The 26108-nt window shown below is 37.6% G+C and overlaps 3 protein-coding genes and 1 long non-coding RNA gene across 4 annotated transcripts in view; 2 read left to right on the top strand and 2 right to left on the bottom strand.

Annotated features, from left to right (window-relative positions):
- Positions 1–590: 590 nt before the first annotated feature.
- On the bottom strand, positions 591–4349 carry LOC120739469 (major histocompatibility complex class I-related gene protein-like). Its single transcript, XM_040041236.1, has 4 exons — positions 4246–4349; positions 2823–3079; positions 2341–2628; positions 591–1211 (listed from the first exon to the last, which is right to left on the bottom strand). The coding sequence occupies exons 2-4, from the start codon at positions 2935–2937 to the stop codon at positions 1159–1161; spliced, it is 456 nt and encodes a 151-aa protein (XP_039897170.1). The 5' UTR covers positions 2938–3079; positions 4246–4349; the 3' UTR covers positions 591–1158.
- Positions 4350–5724: 1375 nt separating this feature from the next.
- On the bottom strand, positions 5725–25947 carry LOC120739476. The gene is made up of 3 exons (XR_005697226.1): positions 25936–25947; positions 24947–24954; positions 5725–6010 (listed from the first exon to the last, which is right to left on the bottom strand). It is a non-coding gene; the product is annotated as an uncharacterized LOC120739476 (long non-coding RNA).
- Positions 6763–17215, top strand: LOC120739453 (major histocompatibility complex class I-related gene protein-like). Its single transcript, XM_040041214.1, has 7 exons — positions 6763–6958; positions 7878–8151; positions 8629–8907; positions 9850–10152; positions 14445–14546; positions 14818–14835; positions 16157–17215. The coding sequence occupies exons 1-7, from the start codon at positions 6911–6913 to the stop codon at positions 16204–16206; spliced, it is 1074 nt and encodes a 357-aa protein (XP_039897148.1). The 5' UTR covers positions 6763–6910; the 3' UTR covers positions 16207–17215.
- Positions 22917–26108, top strand: part of LOC120739446 (major histocompatibility complex class I-related gene protein-like) — a 119401-nt gene continuing 116209 nt past the window's right edge. Inside the window, exon 1 of the mRNA XM_040041196.1 lies at positions 22917–25110. Within this exon, the coding sequence (XP_039897130.1) occupies positions 25059–25110 (52 nt within the window). The 5' untranslated portion in view covers positions 22917–25058. The remainder of the gene's footprint in view (positions 25111–26108) is intronic.

Raw genomic sequence — 26108 nt, 5'->3', positions numbered from 1 at the left:
TTCATGACATCAATTTTCATCAGCTGATTATGTATCATATTAGAACAAGATGAAAAAATATAAAACCAAACTGCAAAGAAACATCAGAAAACAGTGACTGCAAAAGTCCAAAAATTGAAACAGGGCTTAAAGTAAATTAAAAAAAAAAAATCTGTAGATGTCGTTGTTCAATAGAAAACAAATGGATGCTGTTTTAAAAATGTAGCAAAGCTAACATAGCCGATGGAAACATCACCACTGAGTCATTGTTCACATGTGAATGACTCATTACAGGTGAATGCTGACTCTTTAGCCATTTACAGTTTCTTTCTTCAAAAATGAAGATGGGAAATAAATCAAACATTAGAATATTATATTTGTGATGTGTGAGCTGTGATAACATATCCATAAAAAAACGTAACTTTAACAGATACTTAGTGCCCTTTGATACACCTGAGAATGTAATCTGGCCAGAAAAGAAAAAAAAAAGATGCCAAAAACTGGAGTTCATCCAGCGGCCACTTGATGCTGCTCTAAAAACCAGTCAAGCCCAACTTGAGCAAATAAATTACTTACTTCTAGTTTGCTACAAGTAAACACAAGCAGTCGAGTGAGACTGTAATATTTTATTAGTTTATTACTTTGCACATTAACAGGTGTTAATCATCAGCAGTTACCTGATGATATCACCATCCAAATTTGGTCACCCGCGGCTCCAAAAATTCACATAGCAGACTTATGCTTATGTTGAGGTCTGAAAAATATGGAGCCCAGAAATGGATCTGACTTTTAAGATGCCATTCAAGTAAAATGTATTTAGTCTGTAGGTCTAGTCTATGAAAAATCATTAAAAAGTCTCCAAATATATACAGAGACAAACATTTGACACCAGATATTACAGATGATGTGCTTTTATCTCTTCGTAATCACAAAATTAATAAAAAAACAGAAAATAAAGTAGAGTAAAAACATAAATGTAACTAAAAACAAAAAAGTAACTACCATTAACAGTTAAAAAATAGATATATAATATCCATACAACTGCATTGTGTTATCAAATACCTTACTTTTTTTTTTTAGCGATACTGTGAGGCACACATATATGTAACAGTTTGACAAATAAACTATGAAACTTGTTTAACAAGAAGAGTACAAAGTTTGTATCTCAGCATCTATTAATTATTGGTATGCAGGCTGGAGTATCTGTTTGCCTTCAGAGATGTTGTGTGGAGCTGCAAAGACAGAAACACAGTGTTAGTGAAGACACTCCTCTGTGTCTAAAAATATCAATAAGATACTCAAGAGTAACTCAAGAAAATTCTGAGACCGTGGTGACAATATAATTTGGAGTTAAAAAATGATTATTATCATAAAGTACAACGAGACCTCATGGTAACACTAGGGACTTATTTATTATATTATTATTATTTGCAAAGAAGAATGGGCAAGAATTTCAGTCTGTAGATGTGCAAAGCTGGTAGAGACAGACCCTAAAAGACTGGCAGCTGCAATTGCAGCAAAAGGTGGTTCAACAAAGTATTGACTCAGGGGGCTGAATAATTACGCACACCCCACTTTTCAGTTATTTATTTGTAAAAAATGTTTGTTTGGAATCATGTACGATTTTCGTTCCACTTCTCACGTGTGCACCACATTGTGTTGGTCTTTCACGTGGAATTCCAATAAAATTGATTCATGTTTGTGGCTGTAATGTGACAAAATGTGGAAAAGTTCAAGTAGGCCGAATACTTTTGCAAGCCACTGTACTTCAGAAATGTGCAGTCCATTACTGCTGATGTGCGAAAAACAAACAAACAAAAAACAAAAAAACAAAAGCCCAGCAAGCCATGCAGTTTGCATGGCAAGGGTTGTTTTACACACCTCATTGAATTTAAGCTCTGTTAATTCATTCCCAAAATAACGGTTAACTCTGTGTTACTGAAAAGTGGAAGTGTTTTGTTGTTAACTTTTGAATGTTTTTGTTTTATACCTTGTAAAGCACTTTGTGATCTTTTATCTAGAAATGTGCTATATAAATAAAATTTTACTTACTTACTTGAGTGCTGAGTTTGGATAGTGCATAAATCCAGTATCACGTGGAATTAAAATAAGGAATCAAGCACATATCCTGCACATCAGGGTACTCACAGACAAATTTCTCTATGTATGCTCAGTCATCCAGGTAAAGGTAATTAAAGCGGGAGAAATATTTCTCTGCACTGAAAATGCTACATCCGAAGAACTAAAGAAAAGTTAACCATAAGCTGTGTACAGGGAAACTGGGAGAAAAGATTCCCTGTGGGCTGCTGAAAAGTTACTGCACATTAAAATCACAGAGGAACATTGCTGTATCCAGTGTACCTGTTTTCTGCTGAGAGCTTTTCCAGAACTTTAAATATTTCTGGAGCTTTTCAGGGCAAGTCTTCATAACAAAGTTTTTCCAAAATTCACATCTGTATTTATCTCCATCCCACTCATGTTTGGTGACGACAGCCTGTGGCCTTGCAGTAATCCATGTTAGAGTTTTCAGGTCCAAAGATATTAAGTCTTCTCCGTCATAACTGTACTGTTGATAACCAATAATGTCCCCAGTCACATCATCCCATTCACAACCAGCCATCTGCTGAACTACGCGGACAACCGAGAGACCAGCAGAGTAAAGTAGAAAGGCACAATGAGATCCCAGAGTATTCAACCATTAGAGATTAAAATAGAGAAACTATGCATTAAAAAGGTGCTGCAGTAATATGGTAGCAGACTGTCACTTTGTGCTTCTGTAAAAACCTGTATAGCTACAACTGTTTGACATCAAGCCAGGAGAAATATTATTTTCTGTGACCTACCTCCAGTGTGGTTAAAATGCTCCTTAAACTTGTTGCTCTCAGATTTAAAGATCTGTCTGTAACTCCTGCAGTTCTGTGTGCTGCTCTCCCAGCGATCGCCAACAATGGTGTTCATCCAGTCTTGTTTCAGGTCAGTTTTCTTGATGCTGGTGTCATAGTAAGCTACCTCTGCTTCGTTAGCAAAGCAAAAGCTAAAAAATCTGGGAATTCTGTGACTCCATTTAATGATGTGAGGAAGAACCTCAGAGAGTGTTTTTCTGTTAAAGGCAAGAACAACACAATCTGTATCTTGGATTATTTTTCAGTTTTCAGTCATAGTAATGGGGAAATACCTGAAAGCATATTAACCCTTTAAAGCCGATCGGACGCTCTGTTTTGCCTAACTAGTTTTAAATCCCGGTAGCACTGCAACCACGTAAGCTAGCGCAATAATTTTTTTTGCATATAAAACCAGAGGAGTTGTACTTACATCTTATGCCATCAGCTTGTCCTCGGTCACGGTTTCCTTCCACATATAGCTTTGCAAAAACTGCATAAAAAGCGCTTGCAGCAACAAAAACATAATTTTCCAGAAACACGCTTTGCCGATCCAATCAGCTGTTTGTAACACTTCCTACGACCATCAGCGTGAACTATCGCGTGTCCGCCATGTCCTGCCCGAAACTGGAAGTGACGTCATTTTGCGGAAATGTAGTTTTTTACCATCAGGGCCTTATGAGCCTATACTGGTGTTTTTAAAAGTTATGTTTGAGTTTATGACTTTCTGTGTCGTTTCTGGGATGCTTAGGACTCATATTGCACTGCTGGAAACTGTTTATTTTGATGCATATGCTGCTTTTTTTGCAAATTTGCAGTATAATATTTATTTTCGTTTTTCCTGCAGTATATAAAAATTGGTGTATTTCAAAAATGAAACTATGAAGACACTTAAAATAAATTTCCTGTGGTGGGAAACTATTTTGTGCAACTTTTTTGTATTTACAGCTTTGAGGGATAAGCCTCTTAAATTTCTCTAACTAGAAATATATGTTAAAAAAACAAAAATGATTTTACATTTTTTTGTAGTTTATTGCACTTTTTTGCAATATATGGAATTACTATGCACTTAATGCAGACATATTATTAAAATTTGGGCTATAATGGTTGTATTGATGTATAGCAACTTGAAATGCTCCCAAAAATGGCACTACAGCATGTAAAAATATAATATAAGCTCTGGTGGACTTGGTTCTATGGAAGGTCTTAAAGGGTTAAAGCTATATCACTGTATTTATTTCTGGTGCTTTGTCCTGTGAGTTTCATGTGGCCAGTGCAGCTGTATCTAGTTAACTACATGTTATACTACACATTTAAGTGTTCTTGACATTTAAACTCATTTACACAAACACACAGTGCATTTTAAATGTATAAATTTTGATCTTACCTGCAAATGCAACACAACAAAACAGGAGTAACAGAAACGGAAGTGTCTTCATTTTCTTGGGGTAAGGCATGGAGCTGAACAGAAGAGTGGCGAATGTTGGACTGCTTCCTGTTTTTATGAAATAGGATACGTGAGGCATGTTTACCTGAATAAAGGCTAATCTCTAAACAATCCAAAATATCACAGTCATGATCACACAATCTTGTTCTTATTCAAAGTATGATTAACGCTAGCACAGAGTTATTCTGATCTTTATAATCACATATTTTATGTGATTCTACAAGTGTTTTTTAATCCACTACCTGTAACCTCAACTGTTTTATTTCATTATAATTTTATTGGATGGAAGAAACAAAAAGCATCTGTTTATTGTAACATGTAATGTGTGATGTTAGCATAAATATCAGGACCTTATTGCCTTACCTTTCTCCAGAATGTCACCAGTTTCTTCCACGGTGTCGCATAACCTACTCCAGTGATCTCCGCCTCCTCTGCAGGTTCTGGAAAAATGCCAGCATAGCCTACAAATCAGCTCATTTTCAACCGGTATAACTTGTTGACTCCCTTTGTGATTTTTTTGAGGCAGATTTTTTTTTGCCTTAGTTTTCCTCAGGAGTAGATGTGCTCATAAATTCCCGTTTATGACGCTTATGCGTACATTTAATAAAGAAGATCTGTAGTAACTTGTCATTTGGGTTTCTTGTCTGTTGTTTTTTATGCTTTTCCATGCTGTCAAAGTCTTCCAACATTGCTGTAGCCTAATCATTTTCACATGCTTCATTTTTGAACAATCATTTTAAATGATACTTTAGAAGAGGCTAGAAAATATCCAGACTGTGTGTTTTTGATTTTATGGTTCCTGATAAAGGCTCTGAGTAGCCTGAGACAAAGTTCAGGATTGCTTTGTGGTTTCGATTTGGTTTAGATTCAACTAGGAGCTGGAATCCTTCTGTAGATTTTTTGATCCATGCTGACTTGGTAGCATCACACAGTTTTGCAGATTTGTTGGCTGTACATATATTATGAAAATCTTCCCTTCCAGCACATCCCAAAGTCTATTGGACTGGTATCTGGTGACAGCGGAAACAATTTAAGTACACTGATATCATTGTCATGTTCAAGAAACCAGTTGGTGACAATTTGAGCTTTATGACATGGTGTTATCCCACTGGAAGCAGTTATCAGAAGACAGGTACACTGGTCATAAAAGCATGGACATGGGTATCAACAAACTAAACTAAACTTAAATATAATTTTATTTCTTTTTCTAAAAAACTGAACAAAACTAGAAAAGGTGATTTACCAATTACAGACACTATACAGTATCTTATAAAGGTTAATATATGGTTTAAATAATCTGCTGCTACATGCAGGACGCTCAGTCAGTTCTCAGCTGCAGATGTGGAACACCCAGCTTGTACATCAAAGTGTGCAGTATGGCTGTCAGAGCATCGTGGTGTGGAGAGAAGGAAGAGAGTACCCAAACGCAGGATTTAGGCAAGCAGCCGTTTCTAGAAGATGTCTGACCTAGGCCTTTTTAAAAAAAGACAAAAGTGGGCAGGGATAGCTCAGTAGGTAGAGTGGTTGCCCCACGATTGGAAGGTCAGGGGTTTGACTCCCCTGAATGGCTACCCTGAGGTACCCCTGAGCAAGATACCGTCCCTACACACTGGTCCCCGGGCACTGCATTGGTGGCTGCCCACTGCTTCACTGGGTGAATGGGTTAAATGCAGAGGATTAATTTCCATACGGGGACTAACACATACTTATTATTATAATTCTTATGAGGCATAATGAACTGAGCTCAGGAGTGTCTATATTGATTGACTGAAGTCCAATCTTTGTGAGCTAGAATTCTCACTGGTTTGTAGTGGATCAAATACATAATTTAATCAATGACAAGCGATGCAATTTGTAACTTTTATGGAATGTGTATTTTCTGGATTTTTGTGGAGAGTCTGTCCCTCTCCATTAAAATGAAACTATCTTAAAAATGAGAGACTGAGCAAAAATACAACTCAGCAGTAGATCAAATAAATATTTCCCTCAATATCTTATTTTCTTCTGCATGTGAGATTCAGACAGCGATGGCTTGTTGAAGCCCTTTCAAATTAGAGATAAAAATTAAAAAGTAAAAGAAAGAATAAAATCGTGGAGAAGTCAGAGAATAGAACATGTATGCAATTTACAATGTCCTATAAGATGTTAACAATGCAGCAGTATTTTCTAGTATTTATACTGTGGAATAATGAAACAGACATGCTTCTAGTACTGACTTCCCGTGACTGATGTCAGTCTGCTTTAAATGTGGAAAACTTTTAATAGGAAGTGAATTTCACTGTGTTGTGAAAACAGTGAACCATTATAAACATTGTGTTGAATGAATGAGAAGCAAGAACAAAATAAAGTCCTGCAAGTTTTCTTTTTAGTTAATTTTGCATTGATCTTATGTCTACTCCAACTAAAAAAAACAATAATTACTTAGTTACTTAATTACTGAAGTCAAATATTGAAAACATCATTCCTTTCACACCGCGTTCACTTGCAGGGTGTCGTATTCAGAATGCCAAACTAGGGCTGCACCAGGAAGTAACTTTAGACTGAACAAACCTATTAAACCACTCGACTCTTGTTAGTTCTTCTGTTCAAGTTCAGCTGTCTAACCATGATGAAGAAGCTAATGATCCTGCTATTTCTCTGTCATACTGCATCTGTAGGTAAGATCATGATTCAAAATCAAAAAAACCTTATAATTTCATATTTACTTGAGAAGACTATTCTTAGTAAAAGGAATGTGACGTACTTAGTGGCATGACAACCAGTCATACAGCTGAATCAGTTATTGTTGTCCTACAGTGAAAAACTCCTTGAGGTTTTATGTCATATCTTTTGGAGCCCCAAACATTCCATACTATGTGAAGTTGAGGAATGTTGAAAACTTGCAGGTTAGGCAAATTTTAATGTTTGTGAAAGGGTGTATTGCATGAGCATCAGAATTAGCAAACATGCAGACTTTATTTACTTAAGTAAAAGTACAGATACCAATTTAAAAAAATGCTCCAGTAAAAGTTGAAGTACTGAAGCAACTTTTCTAGTCAAGTAAGGTGAACCTTGTGCTATATTAATATAATATTAAAGTAATATTAGTACATGAGAAATGTAATATTTAAATCTAAGATTAGGTTAAATTAAAATGAATCCAAATCTATAATATAGCACCTACTGAGAAACAACAACAACAAAACAATAACAATACTTTCCATATTTAAAAGATATAGATCATTGGTAGCACTTAAAAAAATTATAATCAGTATTATTTTACCAAAATAAAATGTAGACTAAAATATAAGACATAATTTACTTCTTATGTTGTCAGTACATGGATGGCATATAGGACTGAATGAGACAGAAATTACAGAGCCATCAGTATTTAGGGACTTGGGTTAAGTGTAGAGCCGTAAAACTTTGATTAGAGACATCAATGACACTTTGACAGGTGAATTTACATTTCCTCTTCTACTTTTATGAGAATATGCTAACCAAATCATGAATGAATTAATCATATTTCTGATGATTTCTGATAACTTTGTGTTTTATTTCCTAATACTAACATTATATAAATTTATTTGCCCACAGTGAAACACTCACTGATGTATTTTCTCACTGGATCATCTGGGATCGCAAACATCCCAGACTTTGTGGGTGTTGGAGAGCTTGATGGCATTGAGGCTGGTTACTGTGACATCAACAACAAAATAATACAGCCAAGACAGGACTGGGCAAAACAAATATTAGATGATGACCGTGCGCACTTGGCGATGTACACTTTTCTGTGTTTTGAGAATCTGCCAGACTTCTTTAAGGGATTAATTTTTACATTGAAGCAGCAGTTCAACCAAACTGGAGGTGCATTATTTCCTTATATATGTCATATCATTATAAACCATAGGACATATGTAAAAAAAAAAAAAGAATGTACAATTGGTTAAAGACTTAATTTTGTGTTACTTGATTGAGACCTGAAATTCTCAGATACTGCTATTGTGAATATTCATTAAAAAGCTAATATAATAATACATTTACAGTACTACATTGTAATCTTCAGTTAAATCATTGGTAGATTTAGATTTTCCTTTAAAAAGTAAAATCAAAACAGTTTTCCTGTTTTTTATAGCTTATAGCCCTGGAGTGAATCTGTTTTTGTTTCTTGTCTTTCTGAAGCTTTTTTCTTGTAATCTTAATCAATCAGGTCTAAGAAAATGTTGGCAGATTGTCTGACTGGAATCATAAGCATAACACAAACACTGGAGAATAACAGTGCCTCACACAGTGCACACTATAAACATGGTTGTTGAAATACCTGTTTTCCCTTTCACTGTTCAGGTGTCCACATTTTGCAGAGACTAGATGGCTGTGAATGGGATGAAAACACTGGCGAGGTGACCGGTGTACTTCAGTATGGATATGATGGAGAAGATTTTCTTAAATTTGATATTAAGACATTAACATGGATTGCGCTGAAACCAGAGGCTGCCATGATCAAACAGAGCTGGGATGCTGACATAAATGATAAAAAAGACGATGAAGACTACTTCACTCGGATTTGTCCAGAGAAGCTCAAGATGTATTTAGACAGTGGGGAAAGCTCCCTGCAGAGAACAGGTACCTTTAAATTGATTATTTTTTCGAATGTATAATGGCAAAACATTTACTCTGATTTTATATTAAAAGATTTAGAAGGTAACTGTGCTGCTACAATGTTTCATTGACAATTGCTGGTTAAAGCTGTGATTAATAACGTCTTTAGGCAAAAACTGTATTTAGACATGGAAGGAAAAATAGAGATTGACAATGATTGTCACTCATACTAGTCTGTTAATCTAATACTTAAACAGCATTTTAGATAACTAAGACACTCAGAACACACACACACACACACACACACACAATTTGCAGGGAAAATCTAGAGTTCGTGGAGAGAGTCCATGCAAGCACAAGAAAAACAAATACATCACTGATTAAAAACCAGGACTTCTTGCTTTGATGTAACAGCATTATCAGTCAGTATTTCACACCAAATCACAACAACAGTCGCCTCAAGGGACTTTATATTGTAAAGTAGACCCTGAAATAATACAACAGAGAAAACCCCAAATATCATATGATCCCGTTTGAGCAAGTGCTTTGGCAACAGTGGAAAGGAAACACTCCTTTTAACAGGAAGAAACCTCCAACAGTACCAGGCTGAAGGAGGGGAAAGGGGGAGGAGGAAGAAAGGACAAAAGTGCAAAACTGCTGTGGAAGAGAGCCAGAGATTAATATAATAAGTAATAATTATGATATGAATCATAGTTTGATTCTCAGGTTTACTTGACTTTCATCAGCAATTATTTTCTGCTGCTAGTATAATGGTTTTCATCTAACATGTACACTACATTTGCTTCTGTATTTTTCATCATATTTGCCTATTGAATTTCTGTGTCTTTAATTTTGTCTAATCTAATTCTGTGTGGATTGTTTCTCATCTTTTCTACATTTTCATCCATTTTCACCCCTTCTGTCCATTGCCTCCATTCATCCCTGTCCAACATTCCTTCCCTCCAGTTCTTCCCTCTGTATCTCTCCTCCAGAAGACTCCCTCCTCTCCAGTCAGCTGCCATGCTACAGGTTTCTATCCTGACAGAGCCATGATGTTCTGGAAGAAAGATGGAGAGGAGCTTCATGAAAATGTGTACCACACAGACGTACTCCCCAACCATGATGAGAGCTTCCAGATGAGTGTCAGTATGAATGTTTCATCATTTACACCTGAGGACTGGAGAAGATATGAGTGTGTGTTTCAGTTCTCTGATCCTAGCACCGCCATTGTCACAACATTGGACAAAGCAGTGATCAAGACCAACTGGAGTAAGTGCAGTTCACCTCAGAAACACGGATTAGCTCATGTGAGCCCAATGAGAGCATTAACTGATCCATTTTCAATTCAATTCAATTCAATTTTATTTATATAGCACCAAATCACACCAAAAGTCGCCTCAAGGCGCTTCATAGATACAGAGAAAAACCCAACAATCATATGACCCCCTATGAGCAAGCACTTTGGCGACAGTGGGAAGGAAAAACTCCCTTTTAACAGGAAGAAACCTCCGGCAGAACCAGGCTCAGGGAGGGGCGGCCATCTGCTGCGACCGGTTGGGGTGAGAGAAGGAAGACAGGATAAAGACATGCTGTGGAAGAGAGACAGAGGTTAATAACAGATATGATTCAATGCAGAGAGGTCTATTAACACATAGTGAGTGAGAAAGGTGACTGGAAAGGAAAAACTCAATGCATCATGGGAATCCCCCGGCAGCCTACGTCTATTGCAGCATAACTAAGGGAGGATTCAGGGTCACCTGGTCCAGCCCTAACTATATGCTTTAGCAAAAAGGAAAGTTTGAAGCCTAATCTTAAAAGTAGAGATAGTGTCTGTCTCCTGAATCCAAACTGGAAGCTGGTTCCACAGAAGAGGGGCCTGAAAACTGAAGGCTCTGCCTCCCATTCTACTTTTAAATACTCTAGGAACAACAAGTAGGCCTGCAGAGCGAGAGCGAAGTGCTCTAATAGGGTGATATGGTACTACAAGGTCATTAAGATAAGATGGGGCCTGATTATTTAAGACCTTGTATGTGAGGAGCAGGATTTTGAATTCAATTCTGGATTTAACAGGAAGCCAATGAAGGGAAGCCAAAACAGGAGAAATATGCTCTCTCTTTCTAGTCCCTGTCAGTACTCTTGCTGCAGCATTTTGGATTAACTGAAGGCTTTTCAGTGAGTTTTTTGGACATCCTGATAATAATGAAATACAGTCGTCCAGCCTGGAAGTAATAAATGCATGAACTAGTTTTTCAGCGTCACTCTGAGACAGGATATTTCTAATTTTAGAGATGTTGCACAAATGGAAGAACGCAGTCTTACATATTTGTTTAATATGTGCGTTGAAGGACATGTCCTGGTCAAAAATGACTCCAAGGTTCCTCACAGCGTTACTGGAGGCCAAGGTAATGCCATCCAGAGTAAGAATCTGGTTAGATACCATATTTCTAAGATTTTCAGGGCTGAGTACAATAACCTCAGTTTTATCAGAATTAAGAAGCAGAAAGTTAGCGGCCATCCAGGTCTTTATGTCTTTAAGACATTCCTGCAGTTTAACTAATTGGTGTGTGTTATCTGGCTTCATGGACAGATAGAGCTGGGTGTCATCTGCATAGCAGTGAAAATGTATGCTATGTCTTCTAATGATGCTGCCTAAGGGAAGCATGTATAATGTAAACAGAATTGGTCCTAGCACTGAACTAGGGCTGGGTATCGTCACTGATTCCTAGAATCGATTCTATTCCGATTCACAAGGTCCCGAATCGATTCGATTTAATTCGATTCGATTCGAATCTGGGAAATTTTGACAGTCAGAAATATTGTAATTCCGATCAGTACATTAACATATTTTTGTATTTATAAAAAGGAAGCTGACACTTTCCAGACTTTATCAAAGGTGTGAGCTTCACAGCAGAGGCCTTTGTGTCAAAGTAGCTGAAGATAAAACATAGAAAAACATGAAGGTGATTTTCCTGGCCTGGGATTTTATAAAAATATTCTGCAGTACATCAAAAACGAAAGAAAACTATTAACCAACACATGAACATTACCTCTAAAGTTACAGCGGTTTTATTACAGACACAGCTGAGCGTTTTGCATTTTGCATAATTTTAAAAAGTTTAAATTTGTTCAGTATTGAATGGCAGAAATTAGGTTTTCTTTTCGGAAGTATATAAAATGAAAAAAAAAAAAAAAAACGTCGGCCGACAGCCTGTAAACAACGGTAGATTTGTGCGTAACAAGCAAGCGAATAATGCAGAAAACTGATTTTTAGACGGGAAACTGTTCTGGAGAGAGAGAGAGAGAGAGAGAGATGTGCATCGTGGTGGAAGCAAAACAGCAAAAGTCAGAGTGAATTCATGACGATGTTTATGTGAAGCGTAGTTTGGATCTTCTTTTTGGTCAATATTGTTTGGAGAGACATCAAACTAACAGCTTTAGAATCAGCGCATAAAGGGAACACAAAGCACGGACCCGCCAACAGATCAGAATCAGCGAGCTGTCGGCTTTCAGCCCCGACTGTGAGAAAGGTGACATCTCACTGATTCTGATCCGCAGGTTTTGTCTTTGTGCAGAATCCATGTACCTGCTCTCATTTACTGTCTTAGCTGTTTGGTGGTTGTTGAAATTTTGTGAGATTTCACCAGGGATTCTGGCATTTCGGGCAAAATAAATTTATATTAAAAAAATCGATTCAGGATTTTAATGAATCGATTTTAAGTTACCCAAGCCAGAATCGATTTTAATCAATAAATCGATTATAAAAACCCACCCCTACACTGAACCCTGTGGAACTCCATAATTAACCCTCAGTATGTGAAGAGGACTCTTCATTTACATGCACAAATATTTTGAATATTTCAACTTCACTATTTCATGACAGAAATAGTGAAGTTGAAATAGGAACCATAGTAACGGAAAAGTGTTTTTCCTAACACATAGCATCCTAGAGAATGACCTTCTCACATATGTCTCCAGCCTGTGTGCAGGTGCCTGATCTTAAATGTTAAGAGGTACTGAAATTATAAAAATTTTTAGCAATCAGCAAAGAACGGAATTCCAAAAACACCATCAGTTGCTCGAGTCTGTAAGACTAGACTGTCTCCCTGAGCTGACTACAAGAAAGCCTATGACATTGCCGCACACATGAAATCAGTTCACATATGTTTTAAATCATCAAACCACAGTAAATATTGGACAAAGATAACACATGTAAACACAAAATGCTGTTTTTCATCATTTATTTCTCCTAGTGAGGATTTAATGCATAAATTAATTGTGGTGTTTCGCACAAGCTGAGCTCAATTTCTCTAGCCACACCCAGGCATGATTACTGCCACACATGTTCTCAATCAAGAAATCGCTTAATTAGGACCTGCCTGAACAAATTGGAGCAGACCAAAAGTTCCTCAAAAGCTCCTCCCCATGCCAAGGAAATTCAGGAATAAATAAGAAACACAGTAATTGATATCAGTGAGTCTGATCATAATACCATTTCTAAAGCTGTGGGACTCCAGCGAATCACTTGAGAGCCATCATCCACAACTGGCGAAAACATGAAAGAGTGGTGAACCTTCTCAGGAGTGGCTAGTCAACTTAATTTACCCCAAGAGTGCAATGACGACTCATCGAGGATGTCACAAAAGATCCCAGAACAACATCCACAGAACTGCACATTTGGGTTCTGCAGCAGGACAATGATTCAAAACACACCAGCAAGTCCACCTCTGATTGATAAATAAATGAAAAATAAACTGAAGACATTGGAGTGGTCAAAGTCCTGACCTGAATCCAATTGAGATGCTGTGGCATGACCTTAAAAAGGTGGTTCATGCTTGAAAACTCTCCAATATGGATAGATTACAACAATTTTGCAAAGATAAAGGGGCCAAAATTCCTCCACAGTGCTGTATAAGACTCATTGCAAGTTATCGCAAACACTTGATTGCAATTGTTACTGCTACAGGTGGCCCAACTAGTTATTAGGTTTAGGGGACAATCACTTTTTCCACACATGGCTGTGTAGGGTCGGATTTTTTCCCCTTAATAATAAACATCTTAATTCATAAACTGCATTTTGTGTTTACTTAGGTTATCTTTATCTAATATTTAAATTTTGGGGTTCAACTTGAAAAAAAAGGCAGTGTAAAATATAAAAGTGAGATCAGAGGCCAAATGTACCATAATATTTTAGCTCTTTATATAGTACTTCCTATATGTTGAAAACACAAACCACACTTGTAAGAATAATAGTCTCTAAGTTATAAAGCTTTTTAATTTAATTTCTAAACAATAAACCACAAAGTTGACCTTTAAGACCTTGGTGATAAAGGATATTTCATGAATTGTTAACATGATCAGTCTAACATAATCCTTAAAAGGTTTTTTATCAGAATTTATTCAAAACCTTTTGAGTTATCATGTTTACAGACAGAATGATATGCATGCATGACATCAACAACCTTAGTTTGTAGAAGAAAACCCACCTGCATAAAATGATAGCCAGATGAATGCACCTTTGTTCTAAAGAGTTTTTCTGTGAAATTTGTCTCTTTCTTTTTCAGAGAAACCAAGTAAGTTGATTGGCCTCATCGTCATCGCAGTGGTTGTTGTTGCAATGATCACCTTGATTCCTGCTGGATACATTTTTTACAAAAGGAAAAAAAGTGAGATGCTTTATTTTTCTTGTTTTCTTTAATTTTCCAGGTTTCAAAATATGAGTTTTCTAAAACTTACTATTTTAAACATTGAGCATTAAATAGTCTAATTATTACAGTCAAAGTCAAAATAATATAACTGAAACCATCATAGTTGTAATAAATGGAACAATTGATTATTTTTTTTTAATTTATTGGTTTTATGAACTTATAATACATTTAGTATGGATTAGATGATGAATCCATTCTTGACATGACTTGTCTTCTTTTTATATTTCAGGTGAATACCATCTTTTCTGTAAGTCAAACTCATTTTATTCTGCATTGCTTTCATTTCAAGTTTATTTTGTGCCTTTGGCTACAGTCACACTGAGCTACAATTCACATGGGCTCACAAAAAACAGCAGTAGGTTTGAGACACTTGTGAGATCAAAATTGCAATCAACTTGCAATCTCTGCACATTTGAAAGAGTTGCTTAAAAAAAAAAACAATGGGGGCCAGGTCTGAGGTTACTCACAGTCAGATGAGATGTCCATACCAACTTTTGTGCATCAAGACCGTGATCTAACTGCAATAAGACAGAGTAAGTCTGCTACCAGTTTTCAGTTAAACAGGGTCAAGTTGGCAATTCAATTCCTGCAATAATATGATGACCTGCTGCAGTCTGTTGCAAATGTGTTGCAGTCTAGATCACAGGTGTAGTGTACTGGAGAAATAGTGTAAAGCATGTCAGAGTTGAGTCATCTTTACATATTTGTTAGAACTCAAATTCCAAAAGTAGTGGACAGCAGGAAAGCAGTAATAAAATCCAATCAAATCCAATCAAAGCAGATTTCTTATTATATTTGATAGCATGTGACTTGCATTGCTTTCCACCGTCTCATAAATATATATAAATATATATATATATATATATTTTAACTTATATGTAACTTATAACTTATCTTTAACTTATATAAGTTAAAGATTTGAGGCATCCAGACCTGCCAATTCTGATGACATTTCCCCCTCTCATTTCGATTAACTACCTCACATATAAACAAAATAAGACATGCTTTTTGGTGGTGAATTTAGCTCTTCCTCCAGTAAATTTCCTTTCACAAACCTTAGCAACTCACATTAATGTGATTGATCGCAATAAAATCCTCACTAGAAGAAATAAATGATGGTGCAGACTGATGTGTCATCAGTCTGTCTGATGTTTCTAAATTAGAGATAAGTTATATGCAAATATTTGACAATTCTGAGCCCAACTGAGATCGTTTGGAGACAGGTTGCCTCCCACTAGGTGGGCATTGTGACCAAAGGTGGTTTACCAGAGGTTGAGGGTGCTGAATGCTCAACTACATGAAGTTGGTCCTAGCAACAAAAAACGTCAATGTAATATCGAGGGGAAGACGCATATCACCCTGAAGTTGCATCAGGAAGGGCATCCAGCGTACAAATCTGCAGAATCAAACATACAAAGCTACCCACTGTAGTGACCCCTTTGTAGTAAGGGAGCAGCTGAAAGTATTTTTCAAGTAGCAAAGAGGCTGCCTCCTCTTTTACTCTAGTATGATTGAGGCCTTCACTAGACTTCATACTGCATTTACACAGTGTGTTTCTGATCTTACAGATTTGGATAATGGAACTGAGCTTTCTGAGAACCTGAATCCAGAAATGTGATTAACAAATGCAACTCAGTGAATTACCTCATGGAAAAAATGGAAGTCTTTGGCATGTATCAGATACTGCTAAATGTTAGTAAAAGTATAATTTCCTACCATAAACATGAAGTAGCTTTTTGCATTATAAATAGCTGATTAAAAAAAGAGAGAAAAGAATTGACTACAGGAAAATCCCACTCTCTCCCTCTCTTTCACTCTCTCCATTAAACTCCCTGTTATTGTAATGTATGTTGTTTAATTTTAAATTATGGGTTTTACTTTGCATTTTATGTTTTCCAACATTATGAATGACAAATTTATGAAATAACCTAGTTAAGATAAGCCTTGTGAAACCAGGTATAGAATGAAGGTAGTTTCACTCAAAGCCATCTACACATTCATGCCGTACACACAGGAATAAGCAAGCCAGAGTATGTGATCTTTGCTTGTGCACTACAAATGTACTGCTGTCTTTGCACTTATTTCTAATTTTTTAATGAAGTGACTTCTGGATATTGCAATTAACAATATCACCCTATCTCTGCGAACTGTGACACAATGCTTCTGCCTTATATAATACTCAATGTCTCTCTATGTGCATTATGTCATACAGTGATTATATATTAATTAATCAAAATTCAATTTTATTTTATCTGTATTTCATTTTTCCTGTTTTAAAGTCAGCTGTATATTGTTAGTTAAAAAGATATAAAACTTGCCAAATTAAAAAACATAAAAAATGGCCACCTATATCCCTTTTGTAGAGACTGTTGCTTAATAGCATACCTTTGTAATCAACAGAATCCAAATTAGGCTTTCTGTATATCAATAAAGGATGTCTTCTTCCAGCTAAAACTATTGGATAGTTTGGATTCATGTCTGTCTTGGAAATGTCTGTTTTTTGTTTTGCTGCTTTAACAACAGTTAAGCTTTGTATATCCAAGGGTATTAGTTTTACAACTGAAGTCCAGATTACACAAGATCATGTAACACACAGACTCTGCCACACTGGGTGCGATGCATACCTTTTAATAAAGTTGAAGTTTTTTTTTTTTTTTTGGCCTGTCCCGTTTGGATCTTTAGCCATCAGAATTGTTGTCTGAAGGCCAAGAAGGATGCTGAACGGATTTGCTTTACCAAGTGGATCATCATGGCCTTGCCATATTGGTCCATTTGATTGACCTTTATTATAATTATGTATTTATTTGATTTGATTTTCGGATGTTACAGACGGGACAGACATGACTGGGGGATAGGACAGGGAGAAAGAATGAAAGAAAGAGAGGGAGAGAAAGAAAAATAGAAGGGAGAAGAGATGGTGAGAAAAGGGGGAAGAAAAAAAAAGAAAAACAAACAAAACACCTGGATCACCTGTATGGAGATAAAATACAGAAGAGAAAACAAACAAATTGGGGCGATTGTGGCTCAAGAGTTGGCAGTTCGTCTTGTAATCGGAAGGTTGCCGGTTCAAGCCCCGGCTCCGACAGTCTCGGGCGTTGTGTCCTTGGGCAAGACACTTCACCTGTTGCCTACTGGTGGTGTGAATGTGTGTGTGAATGGGTGGATGACTGAATGTGTAAAGCGCTTTGGGGTCCTTAGGGACTAGTAAAGCGCTATACAAATACAGGCCATTTACCAAAAAAAGAGCAACATAATAAATACAACATCATCACAATAAACTAGCTAACAGTAGATACTAAATATTACATGTTATTGTGCAGCATGCAAGATCAACAGCGCGCAATGTGCTTTGAGGTAGCAACCAAGAAAGGTGTAGTTTGTGTCTGTGAACACCTGTGTGGATCAGCACGCTTGTATTCAAAAGGCTTCTCCATGTAACGATCTGCTAGGGAGTGTGGGGAGCCAAAGCCCCGTCCCCCAAGGCATGAGGTATGGAGAAGATCCAGGCCCCAGACATCCAGAGGCCCCAGAGTACAAGGACCCAAGGAGAACCACCACAGGGGCAACCGTGCCACCTCTCGTTTGGGAGCCCCAAACGAGAGGTGGCACTGAATTGCCGAGTATACTGAATTGCATACTCGGCTTCACACCCTCGATTCACCCGTAGCTAGCCAGGTCCCTGTAGCTGGTGCAGCCGAAGGTAGCGTAGGCCCCGCTAGCTGTTCCCCGGCAGACCCCAAGCAGCTGGGGAAAGAGGGCGGCTGGGTGACGGTGAGGAGGAAGCATAGTCTTAAACAGAAGCCCCAGGTACACCACCAACCTATTCATGTGTCTAACTGTAAGGAAGAGGACTTCCTAACTAGATTTATTTATATTATATTATCTGTGTAGCACTTTAGAGCACACCTTTCACTTTATTAAAAGCACTTTATCAAGCACTTTATTTAGCATTGCACTTTAAGCATGGATTTGCACACAAGAAGTTTAAATATTTATTGATTATTTATTGGGAATTTTAAAATCAGTTGGTAGCCTTATTTCAGATCCTGCACAGCTGCTCCTCATCAAGGAATGTGGTGGTTGTCTGTCAGGAGAAAAGAATGGTGATTGAGATTGTGATTAAGGTTTACCAGTAAGGAAAACTAATGCAAATGTGTGTGTGTGAAATCTAGGGATAAAAGCGGTGCAACCGCTCCTCCTGCAACCCCCCCCAAAACCCATCTTCATTGAGACTGTGTCGGCTCCCAAAAAGACAAAAAACAAACTAAAAACCAGTAATAAACAGTGTTGGGACTAACGCGTTATTAAGTAACGCGTTACAGTAATTACGTTATTATTGTGGTAACGAGCACGGTAACTAGTTATTATGCCAAAATCAGGAACGCGTTACTCGTTACTGGGATTTAGATAGGGTCGTTACTCGTTACTTCGTGTGGTGGCTATCGCAGAGCTTCCACAGATTCAGTAACATTAGCAAGTGGTGGAGGCAGCAGGTGGATGAGAGAAAGGGGACGCAGGAGGAGGAGAGACCCGAAGCGGCCGCCCGTCCGAGTGTCAGGTGAACTGAACTTCAGGTAAGACGTTATGACCTGCAGTCTCTCTGGGTCAGATATAAACCAAGTTAAGGTGGAGTTTATTTTCGTTGTGCTGACTTTTTCGTACTGCGTGCTAGCTAGCATGACGGAGTTTCTATACAGCTGGGTAGGTGCTATGATGTTAATGATGTTGAACTTTATTTTGTTCATACGGTTAATTATTAGAGTTGCCAACCGTTCCCTAAAAAACGGCATCGTCTCGTATTCAGAGAAATTATTACGCGTTTCGTATTGAGGTGAAAAGGAACAGTTTGTCCCGGACTTCAGCTACAATGAAAAAGACACAAGGTTGGAGTTATTCTGTGTCTTTGCTGCACAGCTGCCTCTTCTTCTCTCATTCTCTCCCCTCCCTCTCCTGTTGCTACTTCAATCATGAAACTGATCACTGATCAGCTGATCGGCTTTTCCCTCTTGTTTATTTATCGTCCACTTTGCGCCAGAAAGAGGAAACCACCGGATGTCGCGTTAAACAACAGCAGCACGTTTGATCAGCTGTTGTTAGAATTTATTTAATATTAATTTCTAGTATCAGCTGATGTTTGCTGGAGCCACATCTGTAAAGCTGCTGGCCATGATATCGGTTTGTATATCTGGTGAGTGGGAAACCAGATGAAACCAGGAGATGTCCTTACTGAATCATCAGAGCTGAACAGGTGATGGAGAAACAGTTTTACCTTTTAGGTGACAGGAATGAGTTGAAGGGAAGTTATGAACTGTTTCTGAGAGACAAATAACACCAGGATCCTTTTCTATGTAGCTGACAGCTGGTAACTGTGCAGGGGAGGATCTAGCAAAGTGTTGCCAGGGGGCCAGGTAGGGCATTAACAGGGAAAGGTGGGGCACAAAGAAATACTTTTCTTTCTTATTCTCATTTCAAATGTCTTGCTTTTAGTAAATAATTATCTGAGTCTTACAACAAACGATTGATAGATTGATGCATATATACCATCAAGACAGTGTACATCACTGTCACAACAGCGTTTGTTGTGAGGCTTTATGATATTTGCTATAATGGCGGCCGGTCTCTAGTCAAAATGCCCGGGCTGATTTTTTGTCCCAGTCCAGCCATGTATGCAGCTCATCTGCAGTCTGGTGTTACCTACATCTTCCTATTCGGAAGGCAGAATTTCTGAGTTCTGAGTACAATCAAAAGCACAATGACTGCAGTTTTTGTGTTGGATGTAAAAAGCGCACATGATGCTGTGACGTAGGCTAGAATCATGGCGGCGGTCAACGACGGTCCAGGCGTGGGATTTCTCTCGTGGAAATATGCACATTATTTTTTCCTTTGGTAGGTGGCACAGTGCACTTGTGGCAAGTAAGCAAGCTAGAAGACTGGCAAAGTTATGGAAGCAACACATTAACAAGAGAAGTCTGAGTAAAACCAAAGTTACTTTCCCTAGTAACTAGTTACTTTGAAAGGAACGAGTAACTTGAAGTAACTGAGTTACTTTTGATGGAAGTAACTAGTAATGTAACTAAGTTACTAATTTAAAGTAACTTACCCAACACTGGTAATAAACAACTTAAAAATAATAAAAATCACAAAGAAAGAACAATACAGTATCCACATCTGAACCAAAGAGTAAAACAGTGAAATGTGGATTATTAAATATTAGGTCTCTCCTCCAAGTCTCTGTTAATACATGACTTAATAATTGATCAACAAAATTTATTTACTCTGCCTTACAGAAACCTGGTTGCAGCAGGATGATTATGTTAGTTTAAATGAAACAACACCCCCAAGTCATTTTAACTACCAGAAATTTTAAAGCACAGGCCGAGGGGGCGGTGTGGCAGCAGTTTCTCACACCAGCCTATTAATCAACGAAAGACCAAGACAGACTTTTAATTCATTTGAAAGCCTGATGCTTAACCTTGTCCAAACCCTCTCCTGTCTGATCATTTCCTGATAACATTTACATTTACAATAATTGATTACACAGCAGTGGAGAGTAGACTTTATTACAGTAGATGTGTTTCTGAAAGTGCTGTAACTAAGTTTAAGAATATAATCCACCCACTGTTATCATCTTCAATGCCCTGTACCAACACAGAGCAGAGCAGCTATCTGAACGCTGCTCCAACAGAGGTCGATTATCTTGTTAATAATTTCACCTCCTCACTACGTACGACTCTGGATACTGTAGCTCCTGTGAAAACTAAGGCCTCAAATCAGAAGTACCTGACTCCGTGGTATAATTCTCAAACATGTAGCCTAAAGCAGATGACTCGTAATCTGGAGAGGAAATGGCATGTCACAAATTTAGAGGATCATCATTTAGCCTGGAGAAATAGTTTGCTGCTTTATAAGAAAGCCCTCCGCAAAGCCAGAACATCTTACTATTCATCACTGATTGAAGAAAATAAGAACAACCCCAGGTTTCTCTTCAGCACTGTAGCCAGGCTGACAAAAAGTCAAGGCTCTTTTGAGCCAACCATCCCTTTAACGTTAACTAGTAATGACTTCATGAACTTCTTCACAAATAAAATTTTTATCATTAGAGAAAAAATTACCAATAATCATCCCACAGATGTAATATTATCTACAGCTACTTTTAGTACCATTGATGTTAAGTTACTCTTTTTCTCCAATTGATCTTTCTGAGTTAACTTCAATAATTACTTCCTCCAAACCATCAACGTGTCTTTTAGACTCCATTCCTACAAAACTGCTCAAAGAAGTCCTGCCATTAATTAATTCTTCGATCTTAAATATGATCAACCTATCTCTAATGATCGGCTATGTACCACAGACCTTCAAGCTAGCTGTAGTTAAACCTTTACTCAAAAAGCCATCTCTAGACCCAGCAGTCTTAGCTAATTATAGGCCAATCTCCAACCTTCCTTTCATATCAAAAATCCTTGAAAGAGTAGTTGTCAAACAGCTAACAGATCATCTGCAGAGGAATGGTTTATTTGAAGAGTTTCAGTCAGGTTTCAGAGCTCATCACAGCACAGAAACAGCTTTAGTGAAGGTTACAAATGATCTTCTTATGGCCTCTGACAGTGGACTCATCTCTGTGCTTGTCCTGCTAGACCTCAGTGCAGCGTTCGATACTGTTGACCATAATATCCTATTAGAGCGATTAGAACATGCTGTAGGTATTACAGGTACTGCACTGCAGTGGTTTGTATCATATCTATCTAATAGACTCCAATTTGTGCATGTAAATGGAGAGTCCTCTTCACACACTGAGGTTAATTATGGAGTTCCACAGGGTTCAGTGCTAGGACCAATTCTGTTTACATTATACATGCTTCCCTTAGGCAGCATCATTAGAAGACATAGCATACATTTTCACTGCTATGCTGATGACACCCAGCTTTATCTGTCCATGAAGCCAGATAACACACACCAATGAGTTAAACTGCAGGAATGTCTTAAAGACATAAAGACTTGGATGGCCGCTAACTTTCTGCTTCTTAATTCAGATAAAACTGAGGTTATTGTACTCGGCCCTGAAAATCTTAGAAATATGGTATCTAACCAGATTCTTACTCTGGATGGCATTACCTTGGCCTCCAGTAACGCTGTGAGGAACCTTGGAGTCATTTTTTACCAGGACATGTCCTTCAACGCACATATTAAACAAATATGTAAGACTGCTTTCTTCCATTTGCGCAGCATCTCTAAAATTTGAAATATCCTGTCTCAGAGTGATGCTGAAAAACTAGTTCATGCATTTATTACTTCTAGGCTGGGCTACTGTAATTCATTATTATCAGGATGTCCTAAAAACTCACTGAAAAGCCTTCAGCTAATCCAAAATGCTGATGCAAGAGTCCTGACAGGGACTAGAAAGAGAGAGCATATTTCTCCTGTATTGGTTTTCCTTCATTGACTCCCTGGTAAATACAGAATTGAATTCAAAATCCTGCTCCTCACATACAAGGTCTTAAATAATCAGGCCCCATCTTATCTTAATGACCTTGTAGTACCTTATTACCCTATAAGAGCACTCCACTCTTACACTGCAGGGTTACTTGTTGTTCCTACAGTATGTAGAATGGAAGGCAGAACATTCAGTTTTCAGGCCCGTCTTCTGTGGAACCAGCTTCCAGTTTGGATTCAGGAGACAGACACTATCTCTACTTTTAAGATTAGGCTTAAAACTTTCCGTTTTGCCAAAGCAAAGGAGTTTTTAGTTCCCACTGTAAAGCGCTATACAAATGCAGGCCATTTACCATTTTACCATTTAAGTAGATCAATGCTTATATTGTATTTTTTTAGACTTAAAAAAATACTTCAAAAATATGCCCCACTTAAAAACGAAGTGCTGACTGGAGTGAGGGGGGGGGGGGGCTAAATCATGTCATTAAACATGATTTATTGCAGAAAACTACTGAAGTAAAAATGAACACAGGGAAGCGCTTATCTTCAGAGTCTTCAGGCCAAAACAACAAACAAAACACCCCCTTTAACTAAAAATCAAACCAAGAACTCTCTAGCCGAAAACAAAACACAGTGGCTGAGCTCCTTGTCTAGCCAAAAACAGGAGAACCCCTACCTGCTTCCACTGTGATGAACTAATTACCACTGTAAAGGCACACCTTTGCTCACAATAAAAGAAAGAAAGAAAACCAAAGTTACACAAAGTTTAAATTTACACACACTAAAGTTTGCTGCCCAAACGACTGTAGCGCACACCTCTGGCAAAATGGGGGAAGTGACAGGGGCATGGCAGTTTAGGATGGCAGACTATATGCCGTGGCTGACGAGCTGCAACACACCTCAGCTGTGGCTCATGAGGCAGACCTGTAACACAGGAAAGGAGAAAAAATCTCTCTCACAGAGGGAGAGCCACTAGAAGTCAGCGACCGTAACAACATAACAGAAATGCCTTTTTAATTTAAAAAAAAAAAAAAAAAATTAATAATAATTGCTCAAGTATGCTGAAGTTAAACACACCTCATATACCGAGAATGTAAACTAGACTTGCACCAGGAAACAAACCTTAACAAAGGGATTTAGCCCAACTTTGCTGTCACATTGCTTCTGCAGGTAAGATCATGATCCACAATCATTTTACTGGAGCAAATTATGTTTTAGTAAAGTATGCTAACTTTGACATGTATATAGGGATTTGATTTTGACTTTTAGAGCTCTTCATGGACACGCACCAGCTTACACCACTGAACTTCTACAGCACTATGTCCCTAGCAGGTCCTCGAGATCATGTGATCAGGGCTTACTTGTCATACAGCATACAAGGCTGGGAACTAAGGGACACAGATCTTTTGCCACTGTGGCCCCCAGACTGTGGAACTCTCTCCCACTGAGGTTAAGATCTGTGGGCTCAGTAGTCTCTTTCAAGAAACAACTAAAAACACATCTTTTTAGAATTGCATTTCGTTAACTTTTTGTCTTTTTTTGTTTTATACCTTGTTATCTCTTTTTGAAGCACTTTGTGATCTTTTGTCTAGAAAGATGTATATAAAAAATATGTTACTTACTTTACTTACTTATGTTATCCCCACGAAACACTGGCAGTCTTAAATGGCATAAGCTGTAAGGAACTTGACAGATGTATTAATATTATTAGGAGAAAATCTTGGATCATTTTCTGATGGATGCATGCATCAGAAGATGCATCTTTATTTTGCAGGAAACGGGCAGGAACAGGTAACATATAGATAAATGCTTATATTGTTTTTTGGGACACAAAATATATGCCTTTTCAATAATAATAATAATAATAATAATAATATCAATTAAACCCTTGTTCAAGTATGCTGAGTGTCAGCTGAGGTTAAGCACACCTCATATACTGATAGTGTGAACTAAACTTGCACCGGGAAACAAACCTTAACAAACCTGTAAAACCACACAACTCTTCTCTTGGGTCTTCACTTCAACTCCATCTTTCTAAATATGACGATGAAGCTAATGCTGCTGCTCCTTAGCTGTCACATTGCTTCTGCAGGTAAGATCATGAACCAAAATCCTTTTACTGGAGCAAATTATTTTTTAGTAAAGTATGCTAACTTTGACATGTATATAGGGATTTAGCACAACTTAAAAAAAAAAAAAAAAACTCACTTGCACTCCGACATCAGAGCTAGTCAAACAGTTGTATAAATGATATTTATTCTGCACTCCTTGAAGGTTTAAATCACAATATCTACTGATGTAGCAAACATCCCAGCTACAATACATACATGCTGGGACTCACTCTGAACTTGTTACATTCGAGTTTGCGTGTCAGGTTCTTTGTGTTACAGTCAAAGAATTTGGCACATTGTATTGGACATAGGCAGGTATTGGCAAGCAGGCAAGTGAAGCACTTCATGCTTCAGTGGGTGAAAGCAGGAACAGATGCAACAATAGATAAGCGTTTAAACTAAGTACTGCCAACCCTGAAGATTTTTTCACATGTTAGAACAACAATAGTTAACATTAAAGATAAAGAAAAGATTACCTTATTTTTATTGCTTCTTTTCTGCCATGGTTTAAGTGCAAGTAAGAAATGCCTTAAAACTTTCAAGCTCTAACAGAAATATAATCTGACCTCGAGCAGTGGTTTTACTTTTGCTTTATTTTATTGGGAGAGCCAAAACATTTTAGCTCTGATTTTCTGAAATAATTAGGATTAAAAAATTGGATAACACAAATGCATGTTTTATCAGCCAGTGATTAACAATTGAATTTGATTTGCACTACAACTCTTCTGCACTGTCCATTAGTGATGTAGTAGAAAAGGGCTGGTATATAGTATAAAAAACATATATTTTAAACATGGTTTATTTACACTGCTAGACTCCTACACTCCCACAAGATTTAGGCAGAATGCTTTTAATACACGTGAAATAGTTTCCTGATACATATTTCTGTTAAACAGATGATTCTTCATCATTTGCAGTTTAGCAAATCCAAAGACTCTGTCTCAAAAGTGTTTAGCTGAAGCTTTAGTGAAAATGTTAA

Source organism: Simochromis diagramma, unplaced genomic scaffold (genome assembly GCF_900408965.1).
Source record: "Simochromis diagramma unplaced genomic scaffold, fSimDia1.1 OVJJ01000536.1, whole genome shotgun sequence".
In the NCBI taxonomy this organism is placed as follows: Eukaryota; Metazoa; Chordata; class Actinopteri; order Cichliformes; family Cichlidae; genus Simochromis; species Simochromis diagramma.
Note: the sequence above shows the minus strand (reverse complement) of the source record. Positions and strands in the feature narration are given on the sequence as shown.